The 13,519-nt window shown below is 37.6% G+C and overlaps 1 protein-coding gene across 6 annotated transcripts in view; it reads right to left on the bottom strand.

The window, feature by feature from the left end:
- The window catches only part of N4BP2 (NEDD4 binding protein 2), a 44,171-nt gene that overhangs the window by 25,268 nt on the left and 5,384 nt on the right, over window positions 1-13,519 (bottom strand). For 4 of the 6 annotated variants that reach the window (XR_008234145.1, XM_052780212.1, XM_052780210.1 and 1 more), the window contains 5 exons: window positions 11,676-11,790; window positions 11,201-11,370; window positions 5,252-5,590; window positions 2,161-3,391; window positions 1,194-1,318 (listed from right to left, as the gene is read on the bottom strand). Coding sequence is in view for 5 of the 6 variants with exons in the window: in XM_052780212.1 (XP_052636172.1) it covers window positions 1,194-1,318; window positions 2,161-3,391; window positions 5,252-5,468 (1,573 nt within the window). In the remaining variant the exon portion in view is untranslated. Of the gene's footprint in view, window positions 1-1,193; window positions 1,319-2,160; window positions 3,392-5,251; window positions 5,591-9,182; window positions 9,318-11,200; window positions 11,371-11,675; window positions 11,791-13,519 lie in introns of all 6 variants that reach the window. The other 2 variants (XM_052780211.1, XM_052780213.1) reach the window with 2 other exon arrangements.

Consider the following 13,519-nt stretch of genomic DNA (forward strand, 5'->3'; position numbering starts at 1 on the left):
AAGACACACATGTACAAAAGAATGTGGTATAGTTAATTTCATTATAATAGGGTTGACACGTAATATTTATACTAATTCCCTAAATATGTGGTATTTTTTTAAGTAGATAATCCATAATGATTAACCACTGTGTAAAGAACTCTTGCTACAGCTTGATCTGTTACAAGGCCCTCTTATTTTAGAAATCCCCCCCTCACATGTAAAGCTACTCAGATATGGCATTATTCTTTTGCATTAACGTATGTATGATAATCAAGGAATGAAAATGCAGATGTAAAATGCACCAAGATGACTAATCAATCAGTAAATTAAACTAAAAAAAACTACATGATCACCTTAAAGTGGACTTCTTTGTTGCATACAAAATTCTTGGCTTTATAACAGTCTTAAGATTAGTCCACTCTGTAAACTGTATAAAATATGAAAAATCAAAAGAATTATTGTAATTTAAATACACAGTAATGAAATGTTTAGAATCACTAGCTTTGAGATACAGCACCATGTTTCTGTAGCTATGTTACAATGCATCTGAACAATCAAAGTTATTGTTGAATCACACATTCCTTATGAACTCATTTCTCCACTGGTTAGAAATTTGACAGTAGAAAAGTGATCATGGTTCAAATTTAGCAAATAAAGGCTTAAAAAGAGTTGTTCTATGGTGAGCTTAGTGGGAGCCACTATCAAAAAATACACCGATTATGGAAAGAAAAACAAAATCATTTATTCTGTCTTGCTCTTATAATTTCAAATTTGCCAACAATGTAGTGCTCAAGAGAAAAAAAATAATTAAGAGCAGGAAAATATCTGTGTAAGTGTTATTTGTATCAATATCCTCATTACTTATTGCATATGCATATATAATGGCTCATCTCAGAAGAAATATTTCTGGGAGATGGTACAGATTACCACTCCAGAAATTGGACAAAACCCAAAATACATACCATGACAAAATCTGAGGACAAAAGAATCTTTTGACAAAGACACTGGCCTTTTTAATTGCAAAGCAAACAATGGACAGATGACTTCGAGTCTGTGCTCATATTCTTTTTCCACACACGTATTAAAAAATACTTCTATGATGGGATAAATGCTTGTCCTACGACACAGGCATTACAAGACAGGCAGCTTTTTAAATGGCACACAAGCATTGAACTGTAAACGAGCAAGCTAATCCCTTATTTATTTCTCACCTCGTTTCCTGTTCCAGTCATGTGCTTCCCCTAAGCAATCGGCATCATAATGGTATTGTCCATGTTTATAAAAGTAATCATCAGTACTAAGAATGATTCCACCTGGGTTATCCTCAAGCAAAGTCCTGTGAAAGATCAAGAAGTAAATAGCTTTTCCCCTTTCTCCTCCCCAGCCCTGATATCTGCTAGCACACATCTGTGTATTTAGTCTCTTGCACAAAACCAAGATTATTTGGAATGGAAGCAGCAAATTTAGGTAAGGCAGGGGGGGAATCACCCTCCAGGCAAAGACGATCTATGATAATTTCCCTCCTTTTCCAAAGGCTGAGGATATCCAGGGGAAAGAGCTGACAGAGGCTCCCTACAAGTCTCATTTCAAAACAACAAGCAGGTATTTTTCCATCTACATCTAGTGACATACTTTTACACTGACAAAACCACGTACAGTCTTAATTGCACCAAATATTTCCGGTGCCAGCCAAAGGAGTCTAAGCTCAATCTAGGCTTTTGGAGAGTTAGAAAAGAAATCAAGAATTCAACTCAAGAAACTCCACACATACTACTTACACAAAAGAATTCCAACAGTGGAAAGGGAATTTCTGCCTATAAAGAGCTGGCATATTTGCATTGATGTTATTGGAACGAAACACCTGAAATGAACAGGGACTAGAAGAACACAGCTGACCTAATCCTACTACAATGACCCTCTGCTGACATAAACTGCTTTGGCCAGTGAGAGAACTTAAAGCTAACCCCTCCTATTTCAATTTCCACTAGAGGTCAAGGAGCTGCAAGCAACTCAGCTCTCTGCAATTACTGTTACTCATCATGCTGCATGTACCATGTAGCTGGCAATTAGGGTATAAGCATAACTATTTACAAATGTCTGAAAATTGTCTCTGCCTGCACTAAATCCTGTACACAGTTAAGCAGTTTCTTTTAGAAGCTCACAATATAGATGTTCTACCTTGCCAAATATGATTTTCCTGATCCTGGAACACCTCTGAGAAGAACAAGTACTTGACCTATAAGGTGCATCTTTTTTCTCATCATGTGACAAACAGGTGGCTGCTGTGCTTGCGAGAGGTTCAATTTTGAGTTTCTATCTTGATTTCCCCATACCTTCAGAGAAGGGTTGCTATCCCAGGCATTTAAAACCACTGGAGAGGGAAAAAAAAGTCCTTTTTCCAAAGTCCTATAGTCTGAAACAGGTCTCCACTGCCCTGGACTGACAGCCACAGGAGTTACAAAGCTGTGACTTCCACTGGATGGATAAAACACAGGAGCCATGAGATTCCAGTGTTGTTGAGGCTGACATGATGGCGTAGAAAAATTTAAGTTATAACCCTGCTGAGTTTGCTGCAAATCTGCAGGTTTTGGTGTTTTGAAACTGGATGTTTCAAGAGAGACATACACCTCTGGAAGAGAAGTGCTCTGGTGGCTGTTAAAGGCAGCCACTGCCTCTTTGTGCTGTTCCAGGCACCTTGAATTAGGATTTCCAGTGACAGCTACTCCAAGTTCCAGAGGTCTTTGGGAGGACTCACCAGAAACAGCAGTCACATTTTTTTGATCCAAACCAGTATCTTGTGTGTGATCAGAATTTCCACATGATATTTCTCCATTCAATTGTTTATAAACTTCTGAAGCTACATCATGTTGAACATGCATTTCAGACAAATCAGAATCTTCTAGTATCTGTGCAAAAGTGTCTGATGCAGCTGGTGAGCTTGTCTGGAAGCTCAGCTGACTCACTGGTGGCTGAGAACAGCAGCAGTTTTCTAAAACCTCATCATTTGTTCCTGCTTGCTGTGGAAAAAGTAGGACATTGCAGCCTGAATCAGATTTTTCCCGCTCAGGAAATTCATTAAAGCCATCATGTTCCACAGAGTGCTTGGGTACTATTTGGTCATTTGCAGAATTAGGCAATTCATCACTCAAGCTGTATCTCTGAAAGGCATTTTCTATTAAGGAATCCAGCTCTTCAGTCAGCTGCACATCAGGTGATAGGGCCTTTTCTTTTTCTTCTTCAGAATTACTTTGTTCTGCAGTACTTTCCCTCATTCTTCCATTTGCAGCAGATCTTTGCTGATTAGCAAGAGCTAGTGATGATGCTACTGAATCAAAACCCAAGGTTTTTGAAGATGCTACTCCTTTGGCGTGGGTGGAGAGCTCTAGCAGATAATCCATAGTGTTTTCTACTGTTGAATAAGGTAAAGAGAATAAAGCATGGTCAACTGAACAAACACAAGCTGATGTGAATGCAATTTTTTTACTTGAAGGAGTATTTATCACAGCTAAGGAGATAACCAAAAGACAGTTCACCAATTAATCTTTTAACACGCCTTCTGCAACCCCCTTGATCTGTTTCTTGTTAGAGGTAAAGGCAGAACTCAATACAGACATATTGCAAAATAATAACCTAATAAGCATAAAAATTACTAAGGAAATAGTGTCTAAAAATTATTAAGTTTAACTGGAAAAAAATATCAGAACTGCGTGTTTAAATGGGTACTTACTTCTAACCTATCACCTACAGGCAAAATAATGTGAAATTAACTGAAAAACACTACTGAGGACTAAAAAGATAAAAGTATGCAAAATATGTTTATTATGGCTAGGCCCAATTGAAAATGTCATATCTAATATAGCCTGAAAAAAACAGTATCTGCATTAATTATTTGTAAAGCCACTAAATGGAGTATAGGTTGCCTGTGATCAACATGAACAAAATGAAAACCTGGCACAAGCATCATGAGCCCTAAAACTAAGCTTCTGTTTTCCTGAAAAACAGCGTAGCAAAAAGTCTATGTCCGTTAAAGTCCAACTCTTTCTGCACGTTAAATAAAACCTTCCTTGTCCTTCCATCTTTCTCTACTGTATGAGAACAACTTACTATCACTCATATGAAAAGATGCTAATCTATCCATTTTTAAACCATTCCTAATAGTACAACATGAACTCAGCATGTTTACTGAATTCTCCAATAAGCTTCTAGATAAATCTGTTATTTTGATAAAGGTAATCTTATTAAGAGTTCAAAGCATGCATCAGTAATTCCATCAATTTCAATTTTAAAAGGAACAACAATCATAGCAACAAATGTGAGAGAGCTATTAAGTTATAAACTCCGTACAATTTAAGTAAGATAAAAACGTCAATAAAAGCAGACCTTTTAATGGCTACCTAGCTTTTATACATATAAACCCCCCCCCCAAACTCTGCCTTCTTTGCAAATATTCTTGGAAAAATCTCAGCTAATCACATCTGATCACATGAATAGAGATTGATTAAAATGCTCCCTATATGACTTATTCCCCTGCCAAATAACTCCTCAGATGTTGCTACCCAGCATCTCATCCACTACTTTTATTATAAGTGAATGAACTTGTATATAGAAGAATTTCAAAACTACAAAAGCACGTGAAGGACTGGGCAGACATGAAAATAGAGAGGTGGGTATGTGGCTTGGCAGAATACAGGGGAAGAAACACAGTCCAAGTGAGGCTGCAGAGAATTCAACACAACAAACAGAATTTATCCTGCGAAAACTAATCCTCCCTCAGTGGAGATGACAAGATGACAGTGCAAAACAGAAAGTAAAACAAAAGCTCAATTCAAGTATTTAAGGAAAAGCAAACGCTGCCAGGACCACATACAGTGTACTGCTGTCTTAATTGTGATCTAGAACATAAAATACCCCTCCTGCAGAAACAGTTTATGCATCTAGCAGATGTGGCACAGAAACTAATTGGAAAAAACAGATTCTCCTCATGACTCTATCACCACCTGCTCTGTGTCACAGAATAAGCCACTTAAACTGTACCTCCATTTATGGAGCACACTGCTACTGTAAATTACCAGCCTCACAGAAACATCAAACTTAAAGAATCTTGCATGGAAAGAGCTATAAAATCTCAAAATATTATGACTCACCTACTCATTAAAAGCTAAACTCACAAATATGCTTGCAACACCCACACCAACTTTTCTGGAGTTACCCTAGTTAAGATCTGTCTGCATATGGAACAAAACTGTAATGCCAACTGTACATTATTTACCTTTAAAATCACATTCAGACAGAACCATATAAACCACACTAGGATCTAGGTCAGAAAACATCTCTGACATGCTGTTGAAGAGCTCTTCCTTATTGACACTATGCACTGCTTGTGACATTGAGCGGCTTGGGTCCCCTTGGGATACAGCAACAGCAGTTCTGTCAGAATTGCCATTCTTCCGAGAAGGACTCCCACCAGTTTTCCTTCTCCGTGGCATTTTGTTTTCTAAAAATCAGCTTGCTTTTCGTTTTAGTTCGTTCACATGAGGCTGACAGCACCAAGCTCAGAAATCACAAAAAACCTCTTGTAACTGGTATACGCATAACAGAAATAGCAGACCTGGAAAAAAGAGGACAGAGAAATTTTAATAAAATACACAGTCACATTTCCATGTCTCCTATTTAGATAGCTAAAAGATAAAAAAAATATGTAAGCATCCACGAAACCATTTTCTAGAAGGCTGCCTTTCTTCTTTTCAAATGGCTGACAGCTAAATAGCAGCCGCCTTTTCCAACTAACTAGGTATTGAATCTGTGTCTGGAAGAGAAAACAAGTAAAATAGAGTTTAAAAGAAAAATCCAGAAAAGCAAAGGAAGCAATGCAAGCCAGCCAGTTGACAAATATTCCTTTGCTAACACCTACTAATGACCAGTTAACATTATGGAACTCTTATATTCTGTTAAAATTCAGAAATTTTGCTCCTCTTACAGAAGTACTGGAAAATATAACAATCCCAATCTTCCAGAAGTCCTTCATGACTTCCCCCCCTGTTTTTTTTTTTAAGAGTAAACAGTTGGGGCTCTTCAATGTTCAAACACTGGCACAGGTTGCCCAGAGAGGTTGTGGAGTCTCCAACCATGCAGATTCTCAAAAGCTGACCGAACACGGCCCTGAGCAACCTGCCTCGGGTGACCCTGCTTGAGCAGGTGGGCTGAACCAGATGACATCCAGAAGCGCCTTCCAACCTCAGCCTGTGTGGGGTTTTTTTAATTTTTAAACACATTTTACAGCTTTATAAGCCACAAAGCAAGAAGAGGCTTCTGTCCACCCACACACACACTTCTGCCATAAAGCCTTTGAATAAGTCTAGTTAAAACATTATGGCATCTATAATAACTGCAATTACTGCATTAATTTTGTATAGGAAAGGAAAGTGATTATTAGTTGAAGTACAAGCACAGAGTATGGCGTGGTCTCACTTTTTTCTTTATATCAAATAACATCAAAGCTCTGTTGTGTTCTAGTGACGCTCATAATAAATTAATTTATAATTTTTACAAATAATTATTCAGAAGACTAGCAAACCTTGGTAAGGCTGAGAATCTGAAGTTAATTACAGCAAAGAGTCACTATTTAGCGATAACAGTTACTGAGTAGGCCATGAAATACCTTTTTCTATATAAAGATTATTTTGTCAGTGATGACCAATTCAACATGTGCAAATAAAGCAATGACAGTACTTCCAAGTTCACTTAGTCCTTCCCTCCCTGGATCATTGGCACACAAATGGCAATGCCAAATGAGTGCCAGATTTGGACAGCACTTCTCCATTATTCTCTAGCAATCTCTTCCAGCAACCAAGAGAACTTATCATTTAGAAGAGGGTGGACTCCTACATTCCCAAGTCATAGAAATTTATGTAAGAAAAACAGACAACTCCAGAATCCTGGGAGTTTCTACCATATGTATAGGGACCTTAGACAAACGAGACGGATGTCTGAAACAATGAAGAGGTCAAGGAAGTCTGAAATGCACAAGGAAAACAATACACAGGAAAAGGAAGAGGCAGACTTCCAAAAATAAAGGAGAAATTACAGTGGAAGATGCTAGTTAGCCAGACTGAGCTGGGACAATTGCAGCTGTTTTTTTCATTACACTTTTTTTGGTTCATCTCTCCGATTAGCCATCCTTACACCATTCTTTACTGTCATGGAAAAGTATTCAAGGAAAACAATTTAAAAAAAAAGTTACAGCAAGTCATGTTTTTTCAAACTTGTATTTCTAATTTATTCATCCTCCAGCCAGTAAAACAGGTTGAGATCTAACTTCACACAATGTGTCAGTGCTAAAAAATGTGACTGTTCCTCACTAAAAAAGGTTCAGTGACAAAGAAAAGATCCTGCAAGGGAGAAAGGTACTCCTGCACCTTGACATTACTCAGCACCAAGAGACTTTAAGCAGAACACTCCAAGAGTTGTCAATGTTTTAATCCAACTCTCTTATAATGATCAGTCCTGTAAGAACCTGCTGCTGAAAAACATGCTCTGTAGCTAGGACTGTTAACAATCAGTTGCCTTACTTCAATATAGGCTATTCCCTTCCCAATGTATTTCCTGCATCAGGCTGTGTATCCCACTATGTATTAGGATGCCTTACTCCAATGACCTAATGAAGCCACACAATTCAGTTTGCATGAATCTCAATCAGCGAACTTACAGTGCATTGCTTCAGGATTATTGAGGCCTAAACTGTTTATCACAATTAATCACAGAAGGGAAAAAGACATCAGTCACCTCCGAACTTACACACAGGTCAAAACCTCAGTGACTCCCACTACATCCACGTATGCTAAGGCAATGCACAGATCCACATTTTGTCCCATCTCTCCATCTAAAGTCTTAGTAAAATTCTAGAAATTGTTAAACCTACCAAAAGATAGATCAGCATTGCCTAGGATTTCATTTAAATAAGGTATTTACCATGGCCAGTATTGCAGACAGATATTTTGACAGAATCTCCTTTGTTTACAGTATTTTCAATGGAATTCCTGGACAGATTCCTGGGCGATGCCTTCTGTTGATATTACCAAGCACAATAAAAGTATATAAAAATAGGTGCCTGTGCACATACAAAGCATGCTGTACTGTATTACATAAGAGATAACACTAACACGCTCAACTGAAAGGAATAATTTTCTCTTGCTTTTAAGAGCATGCCCTGAACTTTACAGAGGATTTTATCTAGAGACTTGCCTTTTCAGATATTCGAGTTTCTCTTCTTGAAAATTAGTTTACTATGAAAGAGGAAATAATTTTGAATAACCCAATAGCCAGACTTGCAGGTCAGCTGTATCCATTGGTTCTGGATAACATAACATGAATCAGTCTGTAGTTTGCTGTGGATGAGGGGGGTCGTGTTGTCCCCCCCCCCCCCCCCCCCCGATGAAAATGGAGTTGTAATAACATAATGATTTAGAAGAGCAGGGCTGTGCTGAACACACTGAAAGGGAATTCTAGACAATTAGCCAGAGGCTGCAATATACTCAGAGGTTCACTAGTCAGTTCTGGGTACTGCCATTCGACACACATCCAATTAGAGCAAACAGCTGTTTCATTTCAGCACTGATGAAAAACAATACTCCTGTGGCAGTCTCAACTTCACCTTTAAAAACAAAGCAAAACAAAATCCATAGCACCTCCTCACTCATAGTTCTTCAGAAATATACATCTCCTGACATTAAGGATCTCCTCCCGATGTAATTCAACTACCACAAACATATGTACAAAAATCTGCCTGTATGAAAATTACCTTCCAAATTAAGCAATCTTAGAAATAAAAGAGATATTAAGATACCGGCATTCTCTACAAACTAACATAATTTTGAAACTCTACCAACCTAGAAGAGAAAAAGTAGACTTGTCAGGTCAGGGTGCTTTAACATCATCATCTTTTTAGCTAGCCAGAGTTTATTTCTGATGGTAGATTATGAGCCTCAGGTGTTACCTGTTCCAGTATTGCTACCCCTAAGGAGCTGGATGGATGCATCACAGACATTCTATAGGCACAGGCACACGTAGCCAGAGATCAGCATCCATTACAGGAAAGCCAGCCACTACAGAAACAGGCAGGCACCAACATAATCAACCCAATGCAACACATTTTTCTTTTCTGTTTGACAGACAGAACAATGAAATGTAGAGAAGTGGCCGACCTGGCACAGGAAGAGGATGGACCAAGATCTCAAGTCTCAATCCCAGCATCTTACTAAGAACGTTCAACTTTCCTTTCCAGTGAAAGGAAAACCAATTGTTTCATAAACTGGTTCTAAGAATGTATTTATAATTCCCTAAGGGAAAGAAAGAAAATGACGAGTGTTTCCAATAAATACAAAGTGTCTATCAGTTATACAGAAGAGGAAAAATATGCAATTTCTGCCTCCCCGCCCCCACCATGTTTTGCACTTAACACCTAAACTGATAAACTAATTGATGAAGCGTTACAGTCTTAGGAAAATATATAAGAAAATTCTTCCATAAAGCATGGAGTGAATTTAAATCACACCGTAGTTACTGCAAAGGAATTCCCTTGCAGACACATGTTCAAAAAGATTCCATTTTATTTTCATTAATACAATTGTCCATAGAAGAAATTAATCCAATATAGCAGGAGTATAATAGTCATCCTGGTCAGACTCCTCACATTAAGGGGAAAAAAAAAGTAAAAAAAACCAAAAAGACCTCCAGTTTCCAACAGAGGTAAAGCAAATTGTAACTTTACTTTAAGTTAATTGTAAGTTGTCCTTAGAAAAATGCAAAGTGTACTCTTTCTTATGACACATAATCTAAAGAATTCAAAACAGTTAAGCCACCCATACAAAAATCTAAGGGGGGAAAAAAAAAAATCCTCAAGACCCTCCAAAACCAAATCTGTTATTTTTAAAAGATCTAAGATTTCATTTATGTTAGGAAATAATTGCTAACATAGACTTGTTGTATACAAGCCATCACATCGCTAACCAGTACTGTTATATCGGCAAACTCGCTGTGAAGAATTCTCCTAGAACTCTGAAGAAATTAAAAAAATCAGGCTACAAATGCATTTTCTAAAATTAAGCTAAAAGGCATGAGTCATGTTTACACTGAGGCTACACTAAATTTATCCAGCTACACATCTTTTGTTTTCCATAGCAAAAGCTAGAAATTCCCTCCTGCTTTCTAAGAACTGCTATATATTCTTAAAGAACTGTATTTTTACAAAATCAGACAAAAGCTACTATAAAACAGTATTAAGCACCATGTGACTGTTCTAAAATTTCTGGAAAAGCAATGTAAGTCTTAGGCTTGAGACATGCATTATTGTTTCATTTTCAGTGTAATATGAAAATGTATATGCAGTTGCTGAATAAAGATCTGATGAAAGGCCTGATGCATCTCATCAGTCTTTTACACCAAGATGTCTTCTTAGAAACCACACATGGTAGCTTGCATTTTCAAGATGTGTCAAAATTCTAGAGTAGAGTGGACTGACTGCAAGTCCTATTACACATACAATCTCAAGTATAGGAAGAGAAGGAAACAGGTAGCATTCAAGAAGAGAGAGAACACACAGAATAAAAGAAGAAATACACTAAACTTTAGTTGATACCAAAAGAATTCACAAAGCTCTTTAAATCAGAGATACTGCATTGGGAAACAATCAGCAGTAAACATAATTTTCCAAAGTCATTACGAGAACTTACTTTTTAAGCAAACAGACCAGAAAAATACTCTAACCACTATTCAAAGTTTACTAAAAGAATTCAGCAGCACAGGACATTTCTGGTTTAACTGTCATCAAGTTCAGATAGTTATCAATATTACTTGTCTTCCTTTTTTAAGGACAAAGGAAGTCTCCAGCCTTGACACAATGTAACATTCAACCAATATGACCAAGGCAGCCTGATTTGTGTATATTTTAATGTTTCTCTGACTAATTTAAGGAAATTAACGCCATACATATAAAAGAGGTTGGTTTGGGGGTTGGGGTTTTTTTTGTTCCTTTGCTTTTGGTTTGGGGAGTTTTTAAACAATTTTTTAATTTCAAACTACATAAAATATTTATCATGTAATGTTCATTTGAATCTTCTGGCTTTTAAAAAACACACACATATATACTGACATACTGGAGACTGAAAAAAAAAAAAAATCTGTATTTGTAATTCAAATAAAACAGCAATGGCATAGAACTTACATTTTCAGCTTCACAGAGTTGCCCCGCAGTGGGTCCCTTCTCATCTTTCCAAAACCACCGATGGCACATTTAATAAAGATCTGCTGTTAAAAAATATAATGCACTCTTCTGTCAGGAAACCATACTTTCAAACATACAAATTAGCCGTCAGCAGAAGTGGATGCTCCCTCCTGACAAAGGAATGATCAGAACACAAATTAAAATTGGTATTTTGCTCATAGACCATACAACTTTAAGCAAAGTTTTAACACTGAGCAATGCACATAATTGTTTTTAGTAGATTAAGTACAGCTAATGTTTTACTGACAAAGTAACCAACATGTCAAGTTGAGCTCAAATGGAAGTTTTCCCAAGGATAAGCATACCTACTTGATTTCAGCTACTGATTCTCATCTAAAAAAACCTGACTTATATCAGGTAAAGAAACAACATAATGGCAGCAGAATTAGTTAGGAATAAAAGTAAGTTTCCTCACTTGTCATTCCACTTGGCTCTTCACCACAGTTCTTAACCATCTTGAAAAGGTCTATATATCCGTGCTGGTCAAGAAAAGATTCGTTCCATCACGTGGGGAATTAGGGAAAGAAAACCTGGTACATCAAAATCAGAATATGTTACTTACACCACTAATTTGCAGTGCCCTACCGATGCTAAAAAACTGCACTTCTGTTCATTGAAGCAGCTGCAAACTCCTAATCCACTGTGTACACACCGAAGATGTTAGGTCTACTCAAAGCCTGACTTAATTCCACTTTACATATTAGCCTAGAGCTCACTTTCCTGACCACAGTCTTGTGCTTTCAATCAAATTAAAATAGATTAAAAAAACCCCAAACAAACAACAAAAACCCACCAAACTATGAGTGTACACACCTAAATCAGGTAAAGAATTTGGAACAAATATCCTGTCGTACTCCTAACATGGCAGGTTGCTGGCTCAATTACTTTATAGCAGTATTCGTAAGAGATGGAGAAACCCGTCTCCCATTTTGCATTTAACCTCATTCCACTGCTCCAAAGTATTAAGAATTGCCATCAAACCATATAGAGCACTTCACATAAGCAAGAACTTGATGACAACCCAAATCTACAAAGTAAAGGACAGGCTGCAGGCAGAGAATGCTATTCACCCCACTCTCAAACACAAGGCTTCACAAAAACCACACCAGGAAAGGCTGAAAAGCCATTCAGCAATTTCACAGAACATTTCATCTCTGAATATAAATTCAGCCTAGAACAGAACAAAAAGGCTGAAATGTACCTGATAACAGTGTAATGCTACATTATTTCCACTACTCAGATTTCTGCTTCCTGAATCAGGGTCTACTAACACACGCATTAAAACACAAAGGTTATTTCCACATTCATTCACTTGCACTTTGAAGTCTCATAAATGGAGCAAAACAATTAAGTATTTAAATACAAGCACAAGACAAAAAAGCAGCCAATGAAATCAAACTGAGACCCAATCATTGTACTCTCTAATTGTATTTATAAAACAAGCAGCTTTTCTTTTTAGACAATGTTCAAGTCCCCTCTCTAAAAACCAGAAGGTAAAAAAGGGAAGAAAAAAAGGAAATGCCTTCCAGCAGATTTTTCTCAATAAACGTAAAAGTAACAAAGGAGACAATCCAGGAGCCTTTTGCGTTCTTTGATTTCTGCCAGCAGTAAGCAACAGAACAGGCCACCCAAATGCTTTGTTATTTAATGTGACAATCTATACCCAGCTAGAGACAAAGCACTTTTAAGAACCCTTCAAGCGTATTTTCTGCTGTTTTCCTTCTCCCACTCAGTATTATTCCCACTGGTTGTTCCAAGGGCTTTGGCTATTTCAAAAGTTTAAACTAAGGTCCTCTTTTTCACATCAAATTGTGTCGAAGTGCAAGACACCGACACATGCGTCTCAGTACACTTGCATTATGCAATCTGCTCTACCAGGTGCTTTTTCCACTTCTGTGATTTTTAAGCCTTCTGTATGGCCTGAACCAGAGACAGATTCTCTGGAGGCAGCTGCAAAAAATAAATCTTGCTTTGAGTACGAAACAAAAACTTTGTCCATCAACTACACACACAGTTTAAGAGTACAAAACCAGCACAAACACATCTGAAGCAGATGCTTAGGAAGTAAATACAACTTTCAGGAAGAGCAGAGCCCTGTTTGCTAAGGAGTCAAAGGCTCTTCTCTACATGTCATGTCATGAGAATTCAACCTGCAGTGACAGTCAGCTAGTGTTTGACAGGCGACAGAAGCTGTCAAACTCCACATCACACAGTTTCCTTTAAGCCAGGAAGCTGCTCTTGCTAGAGGCCCTCCATACA

This window comes from Harpia harpyja, chromosome 2 (genome assembly GCF_026419915.1).
Source record: "Harpia harpyja isolate bHarHar1 chromosome 2, bHarHar1 primary haplotype, whole genome shotgun sequence".
Taxonomy (NCBI): domain Eukaryota; kingdom Metazoa; phylum Chordata; class Aves; order Accipitriformes; family Accipitridae; genus Harpia; species Harpia harpyja.